The sequence below is a fragment of the Gigantopelta aegis genome, chromosome 3, assembly GCF_016097555.1.
Source record: "Gigantopelta aegis isolate Gae_Host chromosome 3, Gae_host_genome, whole genome shotgun sequence".
In the NCBI taxonomy this organism is placed as follows: Eukaryota; Metazoa; Mollusca; class Gastropoda; order Neomphalida; family Peltospiridae; genus Gigantopelta; species Gigantopelta aegis.
The window spans coordinates 15,092,723-15,114,850 of NC_054701.1; the positions used below are offsets into that span (position 1 = coordinate 15,092,723).

Consider the following 22,128-nt stretch of genomic DNA (forward strand, 5'->3'; position numbering starts at 1 on the left):
TAGGGAAAGCCCCAACAACCTCCAAACGTTAAGTCGGAAAACCTCTGGCCGTTTGCCCATCTCTGACTGAGCAGATCCGGTATCATTGGCAAGTGCACCAGCTCTTGCACTAAAAGTGAAAGGAGCCCAGGAAACCAGGCTTGAACTGCCCAACTCGGGCCTACGAGCGTGACATGACAAGATTGCCATCTGACCGTGGCCAGAACCTTGCCGTGCAGAAATGTCCTGTCCAGTCCATGCTCAACACATCGTACTCCAGTGCCAGTGGATTGGGCACCGGCAACATAAATACTGGCAACTGATTGTTCTGCAAGTGGCAAACATTGAGTTGAGGACTCCCCCACAACTGAAGAACTCGGTAAGCCAACTCCTGGTGCAGCATCCACTCCGTCTGTACAGGTGAACACCACACCCCAACTTTTGCACCATTCTAGAATGTCCAAGCCTGCACGACTCGGCAACACAGATTTGGTGCCTCCCCACGTACACAACAAGCGACGTGTTGTCCGTCCTCAACAAAATTTGACGATGCCGAATAACATTCCAGAAATGGAGACAAACACAACACACTGCCTTTCAAATAAACATGAGCAGCAGGCCCAACACAACAAATGCGTATCAAACTGTGGAAGTCTTTTGAGACACCCACCACATACAACCAACCAGTTCAAGCCAGAGGAAGCCGTATTCAATATCTTAATCACCCATGCTAACTACCCCGTAATCGACCTCGTATGGAGTAGAAGAGAATGTACCAGAGAATAAAACAAATTACAATTTAATACACAAATTTAATAAGTTTTAAGAGCTACCACAACCACGACTGCAATGTAGGACTGCAGAATCAAAAACGAAGATATAAGGTCTTGTGGGTGTACGTCATACATCTAGTAAGGGAAGATAATTCTGCAGTGTAGGTTATGACTCAGGGTCGTATAGCATTGTTGCTGTGCTAGTACGTTAAGTTGAATAAGAGTAAAACACTATTTACATCTAAACATAAAATAATGATCTTAATCCAGAGCCCACCAGCCTCAGCATAACAACTCCCATCCAGTGCATGTTTTAACAGCTCAATGAGGTGGTGTTAGGCCCCCACACAAATATTTTGTAACTAACCACTAACAAAAAATATGATCAACATCCCAGAAAGCCAATGTAGGTAATACTAAACCAAATAATTTCTGGCTGGGTCAAAGTTCCAGGTGCACCCAACTTTTGATAGAGTATTGAACTGTGATTGGTGATAAATGTGTGTTGATTGTAAAAAGAAATTAGTTTCCTCCAGGCAAAAAATGTATGCAATTTTATTTCAGCTAGTACCACTGTCAAGTAGCCTTGTGCTTAAAACATGTATGGGGTACCTGTAAGAAAAAAAGTACTCTAATTTTGTGCGGAACTAGGGTAGTCATAGACACTACCCGTTATTGCAGAAATGAGCAACTTGACCCCCAATTTTTTCTGATTCACTTTAAGGGTGAAGGGTGGTAGTATTTATATCCATGGCATTTATGTTGATTGATACGCTGCAGGTAGGAGTTTTAGCCACATATGTTACTATTGTCGTCTATGGGATTTGATTTGGTAGTAACACTCTGTATATGCAGCCATCAGTGTGAATTAACCGTAATTTGCTTGAGGCATGAAAATCAAGTTAAAATTAACACAAATTGCAACCTCACCTCCAAAGTAATCTCCCTTGCTGTACCTCTTCAATTCAACTTCTCTGGTTTTATCATACTGCAAGAAATAACAGATGACAATAAAAAAAACTCCATTTCAATACAATAATTAAAAAAAAATTAAAAAAAAAAATTAAATGTCCATATATCGATAGGGTATTTCTTGTTTTTTAATTATTGCTGCTTGTTCAACTCAGGGGCCCGTGCTTATAAAACATTTATAGAGTCCCGATTCAATCTCTAATGACGTCACACACATACAATTTGTATGGCGTTGCCACGACACTAGAGTCTCAAACTTTATTAGTCTTTGAGTCTAAGACTCTAAACATTTTATAAGCACCAGGCCAGGTCCGACCTTCCTTTGGTTTGGTTTTTCCTACTAGTCAAACCATCACCTGTGTATGGCAACAACACAAGAGACAATAGAAAGTGGCCTTAAGCGAGGTATAGCTGCTGCAGGTTAGTGTGTACTGTATTAGAGAATTACACTTCTTATAAAACAAGTTCAATATTTTTTTCCAAGCTGAAAATAACATTTTCATAATAACTTCGGTGGACATTGTTTTAGGCTGATTTTCAACGTGCTCTACAAAAAAAAGAGTGATTGGTACTCCATATCTAAGAGGACTATTTATTAATTAATATTAGTTTAGCTCTTCTTAAAACAAAACGTACAAGTCACTTAAAGGTTAACTTTATAATAAAGTTATGAACTATGAGCTGTATGTTTAAATCTATTTCACTGAATACTTTGTATTTCAAACTTGTTATTTCTACCTTTTATTTCTTGTTACAATGTAGATGATGAAAAAAAAAACGTCTTACAAAATACCTGTGCTAAACATTCCAAATTTTATCAGAAAACAAGGATGCCTTACAACATGATATCATTTTAATATTTTCAGTTTATACACTATACAGCAAACCATACAAATTGCGCCACTATTCAAGAGAGTTAACTCTGTCATTTTTCCTTGTAGCCAAAAAGCTAATTTCTTACACACCCGTTGGCAAGAACTTTTACGTGTTATTTTTGATAACACATACTTGTAAACATATATATGTGCGAGAACATTTTAAAGACATATGACTGGCTGCACCTAGGTGATGACCAGGTCACCAATGCCATACCATCCAATGAAAAAGCATGGTAGAAATCGATCACTTGATGTGATGTACAAGTTAACCTGAAATTGACTTGTCTGTGATCCACAAGTTAACTTTTAAGTGCTAGGGCCGTACATAGGTTTTAGTTAGAAAAGGCGTTTAAATTTATTTTAAAATTGTTTTCTGAAAATATGTAAAAAATAGAATACTACATTTGTGTCTGTTAGATACCATTTATCTTACAACTCGTTGTTTAAAAACGTATCCAACTTGCTTTTGCTCATTAGATACGTTTTTAAACAACTCATTGTAAGATAAACGGCATCTAAAAGCCGCTCATGTTCTCTATTTAATGCAGGATTTGAAACAACTCATTGTAAGATAAACGGTATCTAAAAGCCGCTCATGTTCTCTATTTAATGCAGGATTTGAAACAACTCATTGTAAGATAAACGGTATCTAAAAGCCGCTCATGTTCTCTATTTAATGCAGGATTTGAAACAACTCATTGTAAGATAAACGGTATCTAAAAGCCGCTCATGTTCTCTATTTAATGCAGGATTTAAAAATAATTTGTACAATATTGAAATAGACTTTATTAGAAATGTTGGGGCAGGACGTAACCCAGTGGTAAAGCGCTCACTTGATGCACGGTTGGTTTGGGCAGATTGGGCTATTTCTCATTCCAGCCAGTGCATCATGGTATATCAAAGGCCGTGGTATGTGCTAGACTGTCTGTGAGATGGTGCATATAAAAGATCCCTTGCTACTAATGTAAATATGAAGTGGGTTTCATCTCTAAGTCTATTATATCTAAATTACCAAATGTTTGACATCCAATAATTAATAAAGTAATGTGTTCTAGTGGTGTCGTTAAACAAAATAAACTTTTATTAAAAACAAAAACATGCGTAATGTCATTTCCTGATATTTGACTACAACTTGGCAAAAAAACAACAACTTTGGTTTGCTTTTAACTTCACTTTATGAAAAAGTTAATCTTTAAACAAAAATTAACAACAACCAACCCCACCCCCACTAAAACAAAAACAAAAAACAAAAAACAAAAAAGAAAGAAATGTTTTATTTAACGACGCACTCAACATATTTTATTTACGGTTATATGGCATCAGACATATGGTTAAAGACTACACAGATACTGAGAGGAAACATGCTGTGGCCACTTCATGGGCTACGATTAGCAGCAAGGGATCTTTTATATGCACCATCCCATAGACAGGGTAGTACATACCATAGCCTTTGATATACCAGTCGTGGTGCACTGGCTGGAACGAGAAATAGCCCAATGGGCCCACCGACGGGAATCGATCCCAGACCAACTGCGCATCGAGCGAGGGCTTTACCACTGGGGTACGTCCCGCCCCTTACAAACAACTAAATTTTCAAACAAAAATATCTATGGTCAAATCTTTGAACCAGTATATATATATATATATCCTTCTGTTAAAGATGGTGTCGGTAGAGAGTGACATTATGGGGGGAAACAATCAAGCCTATTTACTGTAGTCTTGGAACAGACACAACAGCAAACGTGTCTTGCCACAGACCTATGCATCTGTCTGAATATTGCATCATGGTCAGCTGTCGGTAGCTCAAATCAGAATTTTTTTTTACATGTTTCCATATCAATTTTCATGTGAAAAAAAGTTGGTCGTGTGCAGGGAAAATAATTAAAAAAAAAAAAGACTTCTGAAAAACAGTGTTGACAGTGTGCGCTAGGTTTAACACATCACATGATACACGCACCACCTAGAGTAATATCAAAACAAAGTACATGCTCAATGTTTCAGTTCACATGTTTTCCCCAATGACATCACAGTTAGGTAGTTCCATCACTCACTGCTTGGAAAGTACTATATTATAAGAAGTGAGTATAGAGCTGTCGTATTCAAACAAACCATGATCAAACCATACCTAAAACAACAAACATATTACTCAAACAGTAACACTACAGAACAAACAAGAACAGCTATAAAAATGATTACAGATTTATGAAAACCACACCACTTTTAAAAGATATTGGCTATTGTATGCTGTAACTGGGACTCTCATTGGGAAACTTCATAAAGAATGTTGCCACCCCCACCACCCCAACCCCATTGAGGAACAGCACTCACGGGTTCTATCCATGAAACAAAAAATTGTAACTAAGCCTCTGAATGCGAACAGTAACTAAAAATAGTAACAGCTAGAATTCATAAGTCAGTCTTAATTTACCTCTTGTACCTTCTTCACCTGTAAACAAAATACAGACTTTAATACCTGAAGTGCAGAAATATCCATGCATTTATAGTTCTTCCCAGCAATGAAAGTTGTTTTCTTACAATGGATGTACTACAATTCAAGTATTTCCCTCTACTGATTTTTTTTTTTAAATTGTCAAATCAAACTGAAATTATTTACAAATTTACAATATTCATGGAGCTGGTATGGTCTATAGGATATTCAATCAATGGATTATAAAGAGACACAGAAATGGACGCCAATGCTTGTTCAGTGATAAGAAACGTGAATGAAAATACCAGTGGTAGACAGAGATAAACTTAACGGTGTGTGTGTGTGTGTGTAGGGGGGGGGGGGGGGGGGGGGGGGGTGCAGGTGAGTTATAATTTTATTATATATTAATTTAACAATTTTTTTTACAATCCCTCTCCAAACCTCCCTCCTTTTATTTCTGTAAAATACTGAAAAAACTACCGTATATCTTCGCCTATAAGTCAAATTTTTTTCACCCAAAAGTTATTTTATAACTTGAGGGGTCGACTTATAAGAGGGTAAAAAAAATTCACCCAAAAATATTACCGTTTTGGGGATTATTTTACAAGTTTTATTTTTGAAGTTTGCCCTGTATTTATACTCAAATATGTTAATTTGACACATTTGTTTTTTATAACCCTTTTTTTTGACATTAGAACGGTTTTGGTTATGCAAAAAGGCGAACGATCTCACTCGCATGCCAAGAGAACAGTCCACTTAGTTAAAATAACAGTCATCACTAATAGCAAAAATGTCAACAATACTAACTACCTGTTGCCTGAGTTTATTTTGAAATCTGGTCACTGGCATTAATGGTTGTTCAAACAATGTATTGTTGGTGATTAACTTCAGCTTAGACTGATATCTGCAGTTCACTGGAGCAATAGGGACATACATAAAAACCAGTGTACTTTCCAGAGTTATCCTCCTTACATGTATTAATATGGCGGAAAAACATGTGATTAACTGATACTTTCAGTTTTATTGTAGTGATCTGTTGTCAGTGTTTATAAATAAAGTTGTTGTCTGTGCACAAAACCATGCTGTACAGTGCCATACGGTAACAGCCAAACAGCTTTCACTATCGACTAAGGGAATATTTTGTTTTGATGCTATGTTACTTGTTTGCGATGTACAAAACGTTAAAACCGAAGTTTGTAAAATAATTTTCATTTGTTCAAATATTGTACATTATTGTTCTCATGTGCTGAAAATAAGAAATACTTCAATATTTATAAGTTGTTTTTCATGGGTCGACTTATAAACGGGTCAATAAAAAATTTTAGTTTTCAGGGCTTGAAATTAGGGATTCGACTTAAGCCGAGATCGACTTACAGGCGAAGATATACGGTACTAAATCAACTTTAGTCAAGCGCTCTAGCACTGAGCTGCTGCCCACCCACGTGTCTTAACCTTCTGACTACTGCAGGCGAGATAGCTTGCCAAACGTCACACTGTACACTGTATACAGTGTATTCCCCCAATTCATATTTCCCGCCATTTTGCACACCACACTCACCAGAAATGAATTATACAGTTTCCTGTAAACATTACTTTGCACAAAGGCTGCTTAAGTTTTCGTTTTTCAATGGAAAATACCTTGGAATTTTGTGTTCAAAGAGTGGTTTTCGGCAAGTATTTTTGCTGGACAACAATGGCGGCACATCATGGTCATTTTAAGGGATTGATAGCTGATTGTGACAGCTAATTTAATAATAAAGTTCACTGTTTTACCAACAATGAAAATCATCAATTATTGGGATATGAATCATAGTTCTTTTAAAAACAATTTGGGTCACAAAACCACTGTTATTGGGAATAATGGACATAAATACTGGACAGCTGGCCACAAATGCTCTTAAGTAAACACAACTTTTTAGATTTTTTGCCTAATTTTAATCAACATTAACTGATCTAAAATACCATAAATATGACAAGAGTATCGGTGAGGTATATGATATATTAATGAATGTTATGGGTATTATTCAAGTCTAATTATGTGACATTTTTGCAATGAGATGCATGGACAGTTTGTTTTGGACCAACCACTATCCCAAGATATTCCTACATGTGGTTTGATGGTCCTGTATGCAAGATATGGTCTGGACAAGGATTTATTGTTATGTACAGTAGACCGTGAAACGTAGGTCAGTGACCTAGTAATAGAATGCGACATACCGTCATCCCAATTTGTTCTTACATGTGAGGTTTGATGGTCATGTATGCATCTGTATGCAAGATATGGTCTGGACAAGGATTTACTGTTAAGTGCAGTAGACTGTGAAACGTAGGTCACAGTGACCTAGTAATAGAACGCGACATACCATCATCCCAATTTGTTCTACATGTGAGGTTTGATGGTCATGTATGCATCTGTATGCAAGATATGGTCCAGACAATAAAAAGTTAACAGACGGACCTACGGACGGACAACGCCATACCATAATATGACCCATCACAGATGGGCATATAAAAATCCACAAAACTAATACTTACCAATTCAAATATAAACTTTATTTTATGTATTTATAAAACATTTACGTGAATATATGTGAGTAAAAATTAACATAAATCAACATGGTTTTTGTTAAAAATTAATCCAGTAGTCTAAAGGTTAAAAAGAAACAAAGAAAGAAATGTTTTATTTAGCGACACACTCAACACATTTTAATCTAAAGTAATATGGTCACACACATATGGTTAATTAACACACAGATAATAAGAGGGGAAACCTGATTAGCAGCAAGGGTTCTTTTACATGCACCATCTCACAGAGAGGATAGTATATACACAGCCTTTATTGCACCAATTATGATACACTGGCTGGATTGAGAAATAGCCCATTGATGCAAATCGATCCTTGACACCAAGCGAACATTTAATCACTGGGCTTATGTCTCAACCAATATGTGTTTTACAAGTAGCAGGAAGTCAAAAGTAAAACAAAATATTAATACACAAGCATGGACTGCTAACAGCAATCCATCTCTACATTAAATTTGTCTTGTATTATTAAAAGCTTTCTTTTGTTATGAGTCTGATGACACATGCATATTTCACTATCATTTTTTTTTTTTCAAATGCAGGACAGCACATACCAATCTCTCATATAGCAGTTGTTGTCATTGGCTGACAAGAGAAAACACCTGATGATTCTATGACCCATGGTACCTCATGCAAAAGAGCTTTACCACTGTGTTATATCCCACCTCTTAAGCCAATTTAGTAGTACTGTCAAGTATTGTTTGCTCAAACCAAGATTTTATTCACCCGACTTTTCAAGTCTCACGCAACTAATTTTTAAAAATATTTTAAATTATTATTTTCTAGAACTATTATCTATTTCATCTGATGTATGTTCAAGATCACCCATTTTTGGACAGTTAATAAGCTTTTATTCTGTGAATTTGTTTAAGGGGGCTAAATATTTCTGTATATTGTTTATTCAACTTAAAATATTGTTTGATGTAAAATGTTAACAGCTCATTGTGATTACAATTTCTACCAAATATTTTATATTCTTTTTCACAATAAATGTTTCAACATGTGTTAAGAAAAACAGAGCATAGTTTGTAAGACATTAAAAATTACCAAAGAAAATATACCAGCTTTTAATGTAGTTACAACTTTTATTTATAAAACAAAATAGTAAACACAGAGAAATTTGAAGAAAAACTCAGAATTATTGAACAGATTTTTTTAGGGAAATATTAGCAAACATTAGAGTTAAAAGTATTAAAGAAAAGGAATTTCTTTGGGGTTATTTTACAGACTTTGTATAAAAAATTAATTTGATAAAAGGTTACAGTTTTTCAAGTAGATAATATTAGAAAATATTACACTAATTACCAACCACAGAACAGTTCTGAAATAGACAACAACTTTCTATTAACCTTTTATTTCTAAACATTAAGAGTAATAGCCATGTTGTAAACACTACCGTAATGTCAGTTTATTTGTGATATCTCCTATTAAAACTTGGGTTATAGCCATTTACAGGCCTGAGAAAATTGCGAGACTGTAGTATTATATGTTGAACACTCATAGACCATTTTTCATTTGCCTCAAAGTTATATTGCCATGGTCATAATGGGTTTCACAAAAATGAAATGGCTTACCTGAATTTGTTTTTGTGTAATGCTTAAATGGTTTATACCAATTCTCAAAGAACTGATTTAACGGTTGCAAATTCTGCCTATTTTCACTCCCTCACCCCCACTCCCACCCTCAAATATCAAGTTTGTATGAACCCTTAGTGCATGCAACAAAAAGTGTTATCATTTTAATAATTGCAATTTTCAAAAATAAACAAACATGCATTTAGATTTGAGTGAAAACACAGCAAAATGTAAATCTAATCTAAAACAACCAATAATTCATCAACATTTGTATATTATTAAAAAAAAAAAAAAAAAATCAAGTTGTGAAATTTTATTTCTAGAATATCTATATTCTGATTAAGGGTGCCACAATGAATGGGTGCGACTGTTTAATGTGTAGTGTAGCCATATTAGGGTTAAAAGTACCATGATCAATGTGGACTTAATCATTATCATTCCAAGTGTAGAGAAGCCATATCCTGATTAAAAGTACCATGATGAAGGTGGACACAACTGCTTCATTTGTAGAGTAACAATATTCTGATTAAGGATGCCATTATTAATGCCAAAAGGTTAAATTAGCTCAATGAAAACTGAACACAAATTAATGAAAAGCCAACACACACACTTTACCTCAGAACCACCATCATCATCCTGCACATACCAACAACATCACATCTCATTAATATCCAACGTTCAAAGTTTTATTGCACATTCACAAACACAGCAAATATTTTGGATTAAGTTTATCAAATCTATTCTGAAGCACTTTTCAAAAGTTTATAAAAAAATCTATTCTGAGACAATTTTCAAACACAAGTCACAATAAAGCATCTACATTACACATGACCTAAAAAGCAACAATTGATAAGTACAACAAAACCGTGCCATTTGGTTTGAAATATAATTTTATTTTTAACCTCTAGTTCCTTAATACATTTAAAAACAATCTCCTGGATGAGTTATTGTTGTAAACCCGAGGTTTACAAAATTAATTATTGAGGAGAGATAATTCTTAACTCTTGTTCTTTTTGCAGTGTGATCTTTACAGTACAAAATAGTACCACTGTGAATTTATTACAAAGTAATTATTTTCTATACAGTAAAAGCCATTGCTTATAAAAAAATATTCCATTTTTTCATGTCTATGAAACAAACCATTCAATATGTTCCTGTAATTTATGCAGATTGTATACATTGTATATGTTTAACTGACTCACGAATAAGAACATTTAATGAATAAACATTAATTTGTGGCCACTATGAACAACCAGTCATGTGTTGTCATTTTTATGTCAGCCAATTAGTGGTTGCAGAATAATATTACCCCAGATATTTTAGCACATACTGAAAATAAATTTGCATTAAGTTCATTTTTCTAATTTCATATTAGCAGATCCAGTCTACTTTGGGAAAACTATTTTATGCCAAACAAGCTGAAAGCCGAAAATCACATCCCTGTCACCATTTTGCTAAAAAAAAGTTAGCCACGATGCCTCTAGCATGCACAAACACACTACTGTGTGTCACGGCACAATACAGAAGCGAGGCAGAGTGACATTGAAAGAAGACACTCACCTTATCCATGACCCCAACTCTTGCTTCGCCTTCTTCCACAAAGAACATACAATCAGCAGCATCACCCTAAAAACAGATATCAATATATGTATATTAAAATAATAATAATAATAATAATAACTCATAAACAAGGTTTGTTTTGGGTTCCTGTACCCCTTTAAGTTAAATAAAATCCACGAGAACCCAATTGTGGTTTTGGTTATTGTGTGTTATTCATTAAACAAGGACAGGAACTGTTTTGGGGTGGATCTAGGAGGTGGGGGCAGGGGTATTACCAGGGTCCAGTCCCCCCTCCATCCCCAAAGTTCATTTTCATTAAATACTGGCATTTTTAAACTTGGAGTGTTTTTTAAACTGTAAACACTGGGATGCATTAGATTACCACCCTGAAATAGCCCTGCACTGACCTGACAGACCTCAGAGATTCAAGATTTTCCTTTTTAGAATTCTTGTCACTCCCCATACAAGCCCTCTGATTCACTCTTGAAATAGAACACTCACTGTGTTGTGTTTCTATATTTAACTGAATTAAAACCAAATCCTCATCATTACACACTACTGCCAAACAAAACTGACAGGTGAGTACTTAGTGGACTGGCATGTTAACAAGTGCTATTCACGAGGAGACAATGATGAATCACAACATACTCTGGTCTGTGTGACCGGGAAACAGGCCACTCACCTCTTTAATGATCTGTTGACCATCTTGATACTCTCTGGATACAAGAGCATCAGCAACATTCATTCTCTCATACACCTGAAGAAACAAAAAAATACAGCTTACTGAATCACTCAAATATAGCCATGTGCATGTATATACAGGTGTCGGAGAAATGAACATTTATGGATTACACAAAAACAAATGCAGGTAACCCATTTTTTTGGTAATCTATCATGACCATTAACTGATGTTCCCAGTTTTACTCATGTCTGTAAATTGGGTTATCAAATAAATTATACCTTTCTTTGACACCCAGTACATTTGTTTTTGTGCTGGGGTGTCATCAAACATTCATTCATTTCCTGTAAATGAGCTTTCTGGTGAATCATTATGAACTGTAGCTGGCAAACAGCAGCTTAAATTATATGTAAGTGTGTACAACTTTACTTAATTTGTTAAGAGATAAAACAACAGAACCCAATCTTATTTTTAAATCACCAGATTAATTTGTGACAAATGGGTTTCATATAAGAGTAAGAGACTGAATCAATAAAAACATATAAGAGGTACAGATACTTGGCAGAATGTATGTAGCTCAGTTGATAAGAGTGGATGCCTGAGGTGCTTGTGTTAAAAGGATTGAATCACCTCTGTTGACCAATTCTCAGATTGTTCTTTCCTGTCCCAACCAGTGCACTACAACTGGTGTTTTTCCCCCACGTCCCAACCAGTGCACCACAGCTGGTGTTTTTTCCCCCACGTCCCAACCAGTGCACCATGACTGGGTATCAAATGCTGTGATATCTGCTGTCCTACTTGCACATATAAGATCCCTTACTACTAATGGAAAAATATAGTGGGTGTCCTCTAAGACTATATGTCAGAATTATCAAATGTTCCACATCCAATGGTGATTAATAAATGATTGTGCTCTAGTGGTGCTGTTAAACAAAATAAACTTTAACCTATATACAATGTTTCGAGACAACAACCCATGAGAAAGGTAGTGAAAACCAATTTGCACCACATTTTTATCCCGACAGTGAGTGAGAAAATGTGCGCAATAAAGTGACACACTCCGACAGTCCAGACTATTGAATAGTCAGCTGGCAGTCGACCACTCAACATCGTTAGTCCTCTCCGACCTAAAGTGGGCCACGAACTCACACTGGGTACCTCATCAGTGCAATTTCCTTTATCCAATTTGACAATACACTGGCTGAATAATGACTATACCACTTGGAACTGGTCGCATGCATCACACTGACAGATAGCAGCAGGTGCAAGACCTACTACTGTGAAAACAACAAATCAAATTAATTAACCAACTCCGAAATGACGGCTGGTCCAGATTATCGCAGATAAAAATCACTGAACTGCGGTCGGGTTTGTGACTCTTTGATGACAAAAGAACACATAAAAATATCTTATTTATAAGTTCATTATCTTTTATGAATACTTCCACTATTCAATGTTCATCAGAAAAAAGGGTTTTTGTGTGTGTGTGTGTGTGTGTGTGTGTGTGTGTGTGTGTGTGTGTGTGTGTGTGTGTGTGTTTAGTTCAGACAAAAATGACCTTGGATAAAAAAAATAAAAAAAGAAAGAAAGAAAGAAAAACAAGAAAAGAAAAAAAAAAAAAAGAGAAAAGAAAAGAAAAGAAAGAAAAATACTTGCTGGGTCTTGACAAGCGGGGAGAGTTATTTTTTAAGTGTTTCATAAAAAAAGGGACATCAACAGTTAGTTCACTGAAAAGAGATATTTATGAGTTATTTTATCCAATAATTCCTAGAGCCAAGAATGTATTTATTTGGCAGTTATGAAAGGTCTCTCTTGCACCTTTGCTAATATGGAAAGTTAAGTTTTGTTTTACATCACCACTAGTGCACATTGATTTATTAATCATCGGCTACTGAATGATAAACATTTAATAATTGTCACACATTGTCTTAAGAGTTTTTCTATTAGCAGCAAGAGATCTTTTTATGCTCTTTGCCACAGACAGGAGAGCACATACCATGGCCTGTAATATACTACTCAAAAGAATTTAAGGGTCAGACGATATTTTCGACATTATTTTCTGAATGTCAATTATATTAGCTAGACCATAATGTCACGCATGGTATTGTTCCATTTTGACGAAAGTGGGTCTAAGCAACCCATAAATGAATTAAAATCCACTGTCCTTGACACTGTCGACTAGTTCTAATGGGGAAAACATGCTTACATTTGCACGCAAATTAGGGCGAAAGCGAAAGGTCTGCTAAGTGCCCATAACTTGCTTTTTCACAAAGCGCTTCATTTGCACGCTTTGCACGTGTATTCCATGTTCCCAATGCCGAATTTCCGTATAATTGGAGCTTGCGTTCGTGTACGGTGCACACTCCAAATTCGACAATGGTACGACTTCAACTGATCGAGGAAGGGCTATTGCTTGGCTTCAGAATGGCAATACGCAAAGAAATGTTGCTCTAAGACTTGGTGTCAGTCAGAGTGTCGTTGGCCGACTGTGGCAACGGTACCAAGCAACAAATTCTGTTCGAAATCGTCCACGTTCGGGAAGACCCCGAAGCACTACAAATAGAGAGGACCGCTACATCACCAATATGGCTCTACGTCAACGCACAACCACTGCACGCCGATTACGTGACAATCTGCGGACTGCGACTGGAACTCGAGTGTCTGATCAAACCATACGCAATTGTCTGAGAGCCAATAATCTAAGCTGCCGTCGCGAGTCTGTTCGACCACCACTCCTACCACGTCACAGAACGGCCAGACGTCACTGGTGAACGCTTCATCTGCGGTGGCAACGTGTTCAGTGGGGTCGAGTGATGTTCACTGATGAGTCCAGGTTTAGTCTCCAGTTCAATGACGGTCGGGTTCGTGTCTACAGACGTCCTGGGGAGCGCTTCGCTGACGTTAACGTTAGACAACGTCACCGGTTCAGTGGTGGCAGCGTCATGGTGTGGGGCGGCATCTCTATCCACCACAGGACCCCCCTCTATGTGGTGGATGGCAATCTGAATGGAATCCGCTATCTGAATGAGATTATCCGGCCGTTGGTTCTCCCAGGCCTTCAGCAGATTGGCGGCGGGGCAGTTCTGCAGGATGACAATGCCAGACCTCACCACGCCAGGGTGGTAACGGACTTTCTCAGACAACAAGGTATCGCCAGGATGGATTGGCCAGCATATTCGCCTGACTTGGCCCCAATAGAGAACGCCTGGGACGAATTAGGCAGGAGAGTTCGGGATAACCATGCCCCTCCGGCCAACCTTCATGATCTGGGTCAACTTCTTATGGCAGAGTGGCAGGCCATTCCCCAAGAGTTCTTCAGACGTCTGATCAACAGCATGAGGCAACGATGTGTCGAGTGTATTCGCGCCAGGGGTGGATTCACACACTATTAAACGAATGTTCTAATGTGTAAAATCCATGTTTGACAACCTTCAACTTTGACAGCATGTCATGTGACTTTCTTGTATACAGTGACGTTTATTTGTGGGTTTTTGTAAATATGGAACAATAAATAAAAAATTTGGTGTAGTTTACATCATCAATCTAATACACTCTGAAACTTATTTGGTTATAAATTTTTGACCCTTAAATTCTTTTGAGTAGTATATATCAGCAATTGGGGCACTGGTTAGAACAGGGAAAAAAAGTAATCATAAAATGGGTGTACTGAGTTTGTTTGATACTTCAATCCAAGCACCAAAGTCAATGCTCTACCCATGGAGGTAGATCCCACTGCTGGTACCATGGAAGTAAAAATAAGTTTATTTTCTCATTGCCTATGAAAGTTAATGCTGGAAACTAAATGACAATCATAACAAACTAATAAACCCAATACTATGTCTACTTGTACCCACATGAAGTATCTCAAATATTTTTTTTTTAGCCAAAGTCAGTCTTAAAAAATTAAAAATAAAACAAGCATTCTGAGAGTATTGCTACAGGGGCGTTCTCATTATGTGATTAGTCACACCGACTTGTCGCATGTGATCAAATTGTACTGTTCCAATTTGTGTAGGGACGACAAGTCGGTTTGACTAATCGAACAATGAGAACATTGTTCAAGGCAATATATGTTCCCTACGGGATGCAACAATTTTTTTTGGCCATAACTGTGAAAATGTTTCGTATTTTGCCATGAAAGTCAAACTGGACATGAAACAAATTTCCATATCTCCTGAGTTCCGGTCAGGACAAGGATTTACTGGTATATGCAGTAGACCATGAAAAGTAGGTCACAGTGACCTAGTAATAGTATGCAACACACCGCCATCCCAAGTTGTTCCTACATGTGAGGTTTGATGGTCCTGTATTCATCTGTATGTAAGATATGTTCCTGACAAGAAAAAGTTAACAGACAGATGTACAGACACCGCCATACCAAAATACGACCCATCATAGACGGGCGTATAATGAATACATCGCCATGGAAGTCAAACATGATCTGTAACAGTATATGATAAAGCTATAGACAAAATTTCAGCTCAATATCTTGAGACATTGTGAAAAAAGTCCTGAAGACTATATGTGAGGCAGACAAACAGACAGAAGTACGGAGACGAAACCTATAGTCTCCTCAGGTAGGGAACTAATAAAACCAAACCTCAAACAATTTTTAAATACAAATATATCTTTTTAACTGAACTTACAGTTAAAGCCTTGAGCATTGGCACATTTTCTAATAAACTTTCATACAACTTTCTCTTCATGAAAGCATTTTTCAAAACTATTCTTCGAAATGTTCCACGATCCTGAAATTTAAATATAACAAAAAGTCTGTACATATTACAAAAAACAACATTTACCACAATTTAAAGTTCTTGCATAATTCCTAAATGTATGCTAGCTCGATTTTTCTCAGGCAGAATAATAAATTGAGAAAACTAAATGCAAGTGACACAGCTTTTCTTAATATTACAAACTAACTTGAAGAACTCGCATACACGTAATTATTAATGCAAACTAAACTAAAATGACCTCAGTTAATTTATTAAAACTATTAAGTATTCTGTAATAATAAACTGTAAACCACGATACAAAGCAAACCATGTTTGATTTCCAACACGTTTTATTGAACATGTATTAATTACACGACCAGAGCTACGTTTTCTCTGGGGAATCCCCATTCTTAATGCTGTCAATGTAATGGATTTTGTTGACTTCAAGGCTAAGTGGTACAGATGTGGGATTAATAGCAAGTTTATTTTACATCAGAGAAGAAAATGGCCTTGCTATTTAAAGAAACTGGAATACTTTGTGGAGTCTTGAAAGGTAGCATGGTTACTCAGGCTTTCTGCCAGAAAATAATTTGAGGGTATGTAATAAAAAAAACCCAAACAGATCATAATTGCCCAAACTATAGTCCGTTCCATTCTTTTACAATTTGTTAATTTTTTTGTGTATAAATAATTTCAGTTTAGTTTGACGTAAGAAGAATTAGAAGAATGAATGAATGAATGTTTAACGACACCCCAGCACAAAAATACACATCGGCTATTGGGTGTCACAAATGGTAAGAATTAGAAAAGTAGTAATTAGTTAGATAGGAATTTAATAGGGCGGTGCGCTGCTCCTATCCTAGGGTATGCAACATGGTTCTATACCATACTTGTATGCGCTAGGTTTCTAAATTAAAGTGGTGCCAGCGTCTGATGAATGGCATAACGTTCTGTTTCTCCAGGATTATGGAGAGGCAGCCCTGGACTTGGCATCGCCAGGATACGTTTTTATATTGCCAGACTCACCAGACGCTTAACTTTCCCTGTTTAAATACTTTTTTTAAATTTTATTTATTATTTATTATTATTATTATTTTTATTTTTTATTTTTTATTTTTTTCCTTCTCTGGTAGAATCGTTGGCCCTTGGGCCTAATTTTTGATGGGGGCACCGAGACTGGAGGGCACGACGGTTGGGTTGGCCGGGGTGTGTGTGTGTGTGTGTGTGTGTGTGCTGGGTGGGTGGGGGATACTCCACCGGAAGATGGTTAGGGCGGTAGGCGTAGGCGGTTTCGGTCGTAAGAGTTGTTAGGTTTGTCCGGGGGACTGCCCCCCCCCCCCCCCCCCCCGGAACCTTCCCCGGTTTCGGCCACACCGAAGTCCCCAATACGATGGGTGCCCCTAAGGATGGGCATGACGGTTGGGTTGGCCGAGGGGGGTGCTGGGTGGGTGGGGGATACTCCACCGGAAGATGGTTAGGGCGGTAGGCGTAGGCGGTTTTGGCCGTAAGGGGTGTTAGGTTTGTCCGGGGGGGGACCCCCCCCCCCCCCCCCCCCCCCCCCCCGGAGCCTTCCCCGGTTTCGGCCACACCTAAGTCCCCAATACGATGGGTGCCCCTAAGTAAAACATATTTCCCTATTAAAGAAACCTTTTTGTGGCTGAAGCCTAATCTCTTAGTCACCTGCCACCCCTATTTTGAGGGCTAATTAATATATTTAAAAAATTATTTTAAAATATATTTATATTTAGGACTGCCCGATCTAAATTTGCGTTACAAATTGTTAGTTGTTTGCTGTATATTAAATATTGTTTGGGAAAATAACGCACAAAATTATTTATTGTAAAGTCCTTTTTCCCTGTTTGTTTAAATATCAAAATTGCCCCAGTAATTGTTCTGTCCCAGGTTGGACTACTGGCATCCGGTGGCCGAACCTGGGATAGACATGCTCGAAACCATCGTGGTATAGGAGCATGTAAATATTTTATTGATTGATTGATTGAATTAGTTAGAAGTAAAACTGTTTTGGAAATAACAAACAAATTATCTCACTATTGTTGTGAGCAATTTAGAAAACAATCGGCTCAGAAATAAATAAAACTTGTAGTAAATCCCAAAGTGTGAGAAAAGGCGTTCCTGTGGGAAGGACTATAGATGGTTGTGGGTTTGAAATCTTTTTGCAATTGGACACCGCATTTCATGTACTTTACAAAGTTTAAACAGCAGTTCTTACTATAATATTTAAAAATTTTTTTATAAATGTATCAATTTCCTCTGGCAGAATTCTGCAAGCTTGTTATGAAAGGACAGGGGCAGGACCCGTTTGTGTTCTTCATGTGACGCAGCCTACGAAAATGTGCAACTGGTGTCCGACTTACTAAACAGTAAACAATTCTTAGTGCTATTAAAATTAACATTTTAGGGTATGACATTATCACACTGTGTTTTGGAATAATGATTTAAAATGAAAATAAGAAGAGTAAGCAATATATATTAAAAAATTCAAATGTTGTCTTAATAATTACTGAACTGGTTAAAAGGCGATGCCACATGATACGAGTGCCTAGTACGAGAATAGACAGTTGCATAGCAACCAACAAAATTGTAATGTTGTCTTGTCTCAATCAGCTATTCTTGTATAAGACTTGTATCATGTGGTATCACTACTGTGGGCAAGACATATACAGTGAAACCTGTCTAAACCGGACCCTGAACATACCAAAATCCTGTCAAAACCGGCCAAATTTCACGGTCCCAAATTTTCTCTTACTTAAAACATGTATTAAAAACCTGATAAAAATGAAAACTGTCAATTTTGGAAACTGGATTGAATTTTTGTTTAGAAATGTAAAATCCGTAACCTTCTGACTACTGCAGGCCAGTTGACATACTGTAAACTGTATACAGTGCATTCCCCAATTCATATTTCCTGTCGTTTTTGCACACGACACTCACTGAAAACAATTTTTTAAAACAGGGAAAAGTTTAGTTGACAACATGCTAGCTTTTTTTGTTTATACCCTGGAATTTTAAGTTCAAAAAGTGGTTTTCGGCAAGTATTTTCGCTTGACAACAATGGCGACATGTTGCGGTAATTTTCAGGGATCGATAGCAGATTGTGTCAGCTAATTTGATAATAAATTTGATAGTTTTAAGAACAACGAAAATCACCAAATATTGGGATATGAATCGTAGTTTGTTTATTTTTTAAATTCTGGTCAGAAAACCACTGTTATTGGGAATAATGGACATAAATACAAATGACCGAAGTAAAGGTGACTTTTTAAAATTTTTGCCTAATTTTAATCAGCATTAGCAGATCTAAAATATAAAATTTTTAAAACCCACAAAAATAATACTTATCTATTCAAATATGAACTTTATTTTATGTATTTATAAATCATTTAAGTGAATATATGCAAATAAAAATTATAAACTTGTACCCCGCAACGTGGTGTTTGTCAAAAATTAACCCAGTAGTTTAAAGGTTAATGAATTAACCTGAATAAACCAGCATAGTGTAAATGAATGAAGAGTCAACTTAACCCCCAAAAATTACTTCCAAAAAACAATGCCGATAAGAGTACCCAGTATACGGTGTTATGTCAAGGGTCACCGATTTCTGCTGTCTAGATCAGCCCAGCTTAGCAGACAGTAATTTTCCATTGTACTGTCTGGTGCAGTGCAAATTCTTTTCAGCTTCAAACAAATCTCAGATACTCACACATTAGGGTTTTCACCTTTGATTTTTGGTCAATGCACTTTGATAATGAAATACTGTTGCACTGAGAGTAAAATAGTAGAAACAATTAAAATTATAGTAAAATATACACACGTGACTTAATTTGTATTTTATACACTAAATACAAACACAACATTTTCTTTTTTCTGCAGAAACGAGATGAAACACATACTGAATTTTACTAAGCAAGATCGAAAATGTCTCTGCAACCACAGGCTAGCGGTTGCTATGTGGAATTATTGTTTATTTATGTTTTAATGTCAGTTCATAAATAAAAAAAGATACACGACAATTGAGATATCACATTATTAGTAATCCTTGTTGCTCCAAAAGTCACATTTATTCGGCAATTATCGGACATGTTCGTTAACAGTTATAAATTCGATGTTACGGGAAATAGCTCTGTATTCTAAAATGTGACCTATACTAAACACACTATCCAGTCTAAACCAGATAAATATTAGATCCCCAGCATAATCCGGTTTAGACAGGTTTCAATGTATTACAGTAACAACTCAATTTATATGACACACTTGGTTAACAGATCTATTTAGCAAATACAACCTCATTTGATATTAACTAGGATGAGATATGTTTAAATGATGATTTTATCAGTCTTTAAACAAACTGGCCTGAGTTTGCTGCTATTAATCGGAATCATCTGATAAACCTGGTATCCCTGTACGGCAACACACCACCATTTGTCATGTTGTTACTTGCTATAACAGCTTAATAGAGTCCGGTTTCAGAAATAGTTCATCATTAAAAAAGAAATACTACAAAATATGATATGCCTTTTGAAATCTTCCGTTGATGATTACAAGTAGGTTGACCTCTGTAATATCTCAATAACCCATTGGTTTGAAGTTACTTGTGATACTGTAGTACAAACTGATAACAACTGTGCAAGTGGTGTAGTGCCACTTGTGAAACAGCAACACAGGGCAGTATACTCCAACATGAGGGTGGCCCACTGAAAAATTTTGTGGTTGACATATGTTGATTTTTTACACATGATGATGCAGTACTTGTCAGTTTAGAGAACTCCTTAAAATTAGTAGTCACATGACCTTGTCGATAGTGTTGTATTTAACACAGAATATATTCTGACATATAAATTGTATTGAACTGCATGGAGTAATTAATGGTGGTGAGGAACCTTAACAACAGAACGAGGAGAAACCTTTGAAAACAACTCCAAACACGAGGTCTGTCAATTTCTATCAGGTATAACATTTGTTCTTTTGTATGGATCAGACGCACAATAAACTCCCATGGCAATAATGCTCCCTAATGGAATCATATAAAGTAATTTGAGTTGGCAGCTTGTAAATGTAATTTAGCAGAAGGAAAGCCGAGCAATTTGCTGTGTTTGAGAGGAGAGAATTACTCACCATGGCCCACAGCGTGCCGGGTGATGTGGCCACAATGGTGGCTGACCTGGGTAGGTTGTACATCAGGGCGAGCTCGCCAAAACTGCCGTGGCCATCGTAGGCACCCATTTTCTTATCCTTCCCGTCACAGTTCACAAATATATCATACCTTCCACTGAAAAGGAAAACAAAACCCAAACATATAGCTCAATATGTTAAAATACAAGTGCAAAAAACAAACTCAATCATACTTGAAAAAAGTGAGGTGGGACGCAGGACTGATAAATATCACAACTACTTGGTCTTACTAACATGTTCCATGACTAGATTGGTATACCTAAGGCTGTGGGATGTGCTGTCCTTTCTATACAAAATATATTTAAAAACAAAACAACCTGCCTTGTTGATTAGTTGTTCCATACACAGTTTAGGCTATTGTTGACCATTTACAATTCTTAAAGAAGAACCATTTTGTTCAGTTTCATGTAAATTCGCTATGCAAGTCTCGGAGATTACTACAAAAATTTTAAACATTAAACAGTGGTTGTTAATCAATTTTTAATTCACTAGAAATGTTACTATGAAAATTTAGAAAATATTCCCTGTTTAATAATATTTATTCACAATGCTTAACAGATATACAAAGTGTATACACTGTTACAGTAACACTAATCATTCAGGTGGCATCAAAATACATAGCACAAGAACAAGTTACATGAAGAAAGCTGAATTCTTGATAAAATTACTAATAGAATGCTATATAATTATGTTTAATATTACATTGTTTAATAATGAAATGTATTATTTTTGCAACTGTCTAAGATCTACCGTATATCTTCGCCTATAAGTCGAATTTATTTTACCCAAAAATTATT

General features: G+C 36.5%; 1 protein-coding gene across 7 annotated transcripts in view; it reads right to left on the bottom strand.

Moving 5' to 3' along the window:
• Positions 1 to 22,128, bottom strand: part of LOC121367570 (cAMP-dependent protein kinase type II regulatory subunit-like) — a 92,442-nt gene that overhangs the window by 14,264 nt on the left and 56,050 nt on the right. For 4 of the 7 annotated variants that reach the window (XM_041491833.1, XM_041491832.1, XM_041491827.1 and 1 more), the window contains 7 exons: positions 21,275 to 21,428; positions 16,073 to 16,174; positions 11,430 to 11,504; positions 10,748 to 10,813; positions 9,803 to 9,823; positions 5,031 to 5,048; positions 1,683 to 1,740 (listed from right to left, as the gene is read on the bottom strand). In XM_041491833.1, coding sequence (XP_041347767.1) covers positions 1,683 to 1,740; positions 5,031 to 5,048; positions 9,803 to 9,823; positions 10,748 to 10,813; positions 11,430 to 11,504; positions 16,073 to 16,174; positions 21,275 to 21,428 — 494 coding nt within the window. The remainder of the gene's footprint in view (positions 1 to 1,682; positions 1,741 to 5,030; positions 5,049 to 9,802; positions 9,824 to 10,747; positions 10,814 to 11,429; positions 11,505 to 16,072; positions 16,175 to 21,274; positions 21,429 to 22,128) is intronic. The other 3 variants (XM_041491831.1, XM_041491829.1, XM_041491828.1) reach the window with 2 other exon arrangements.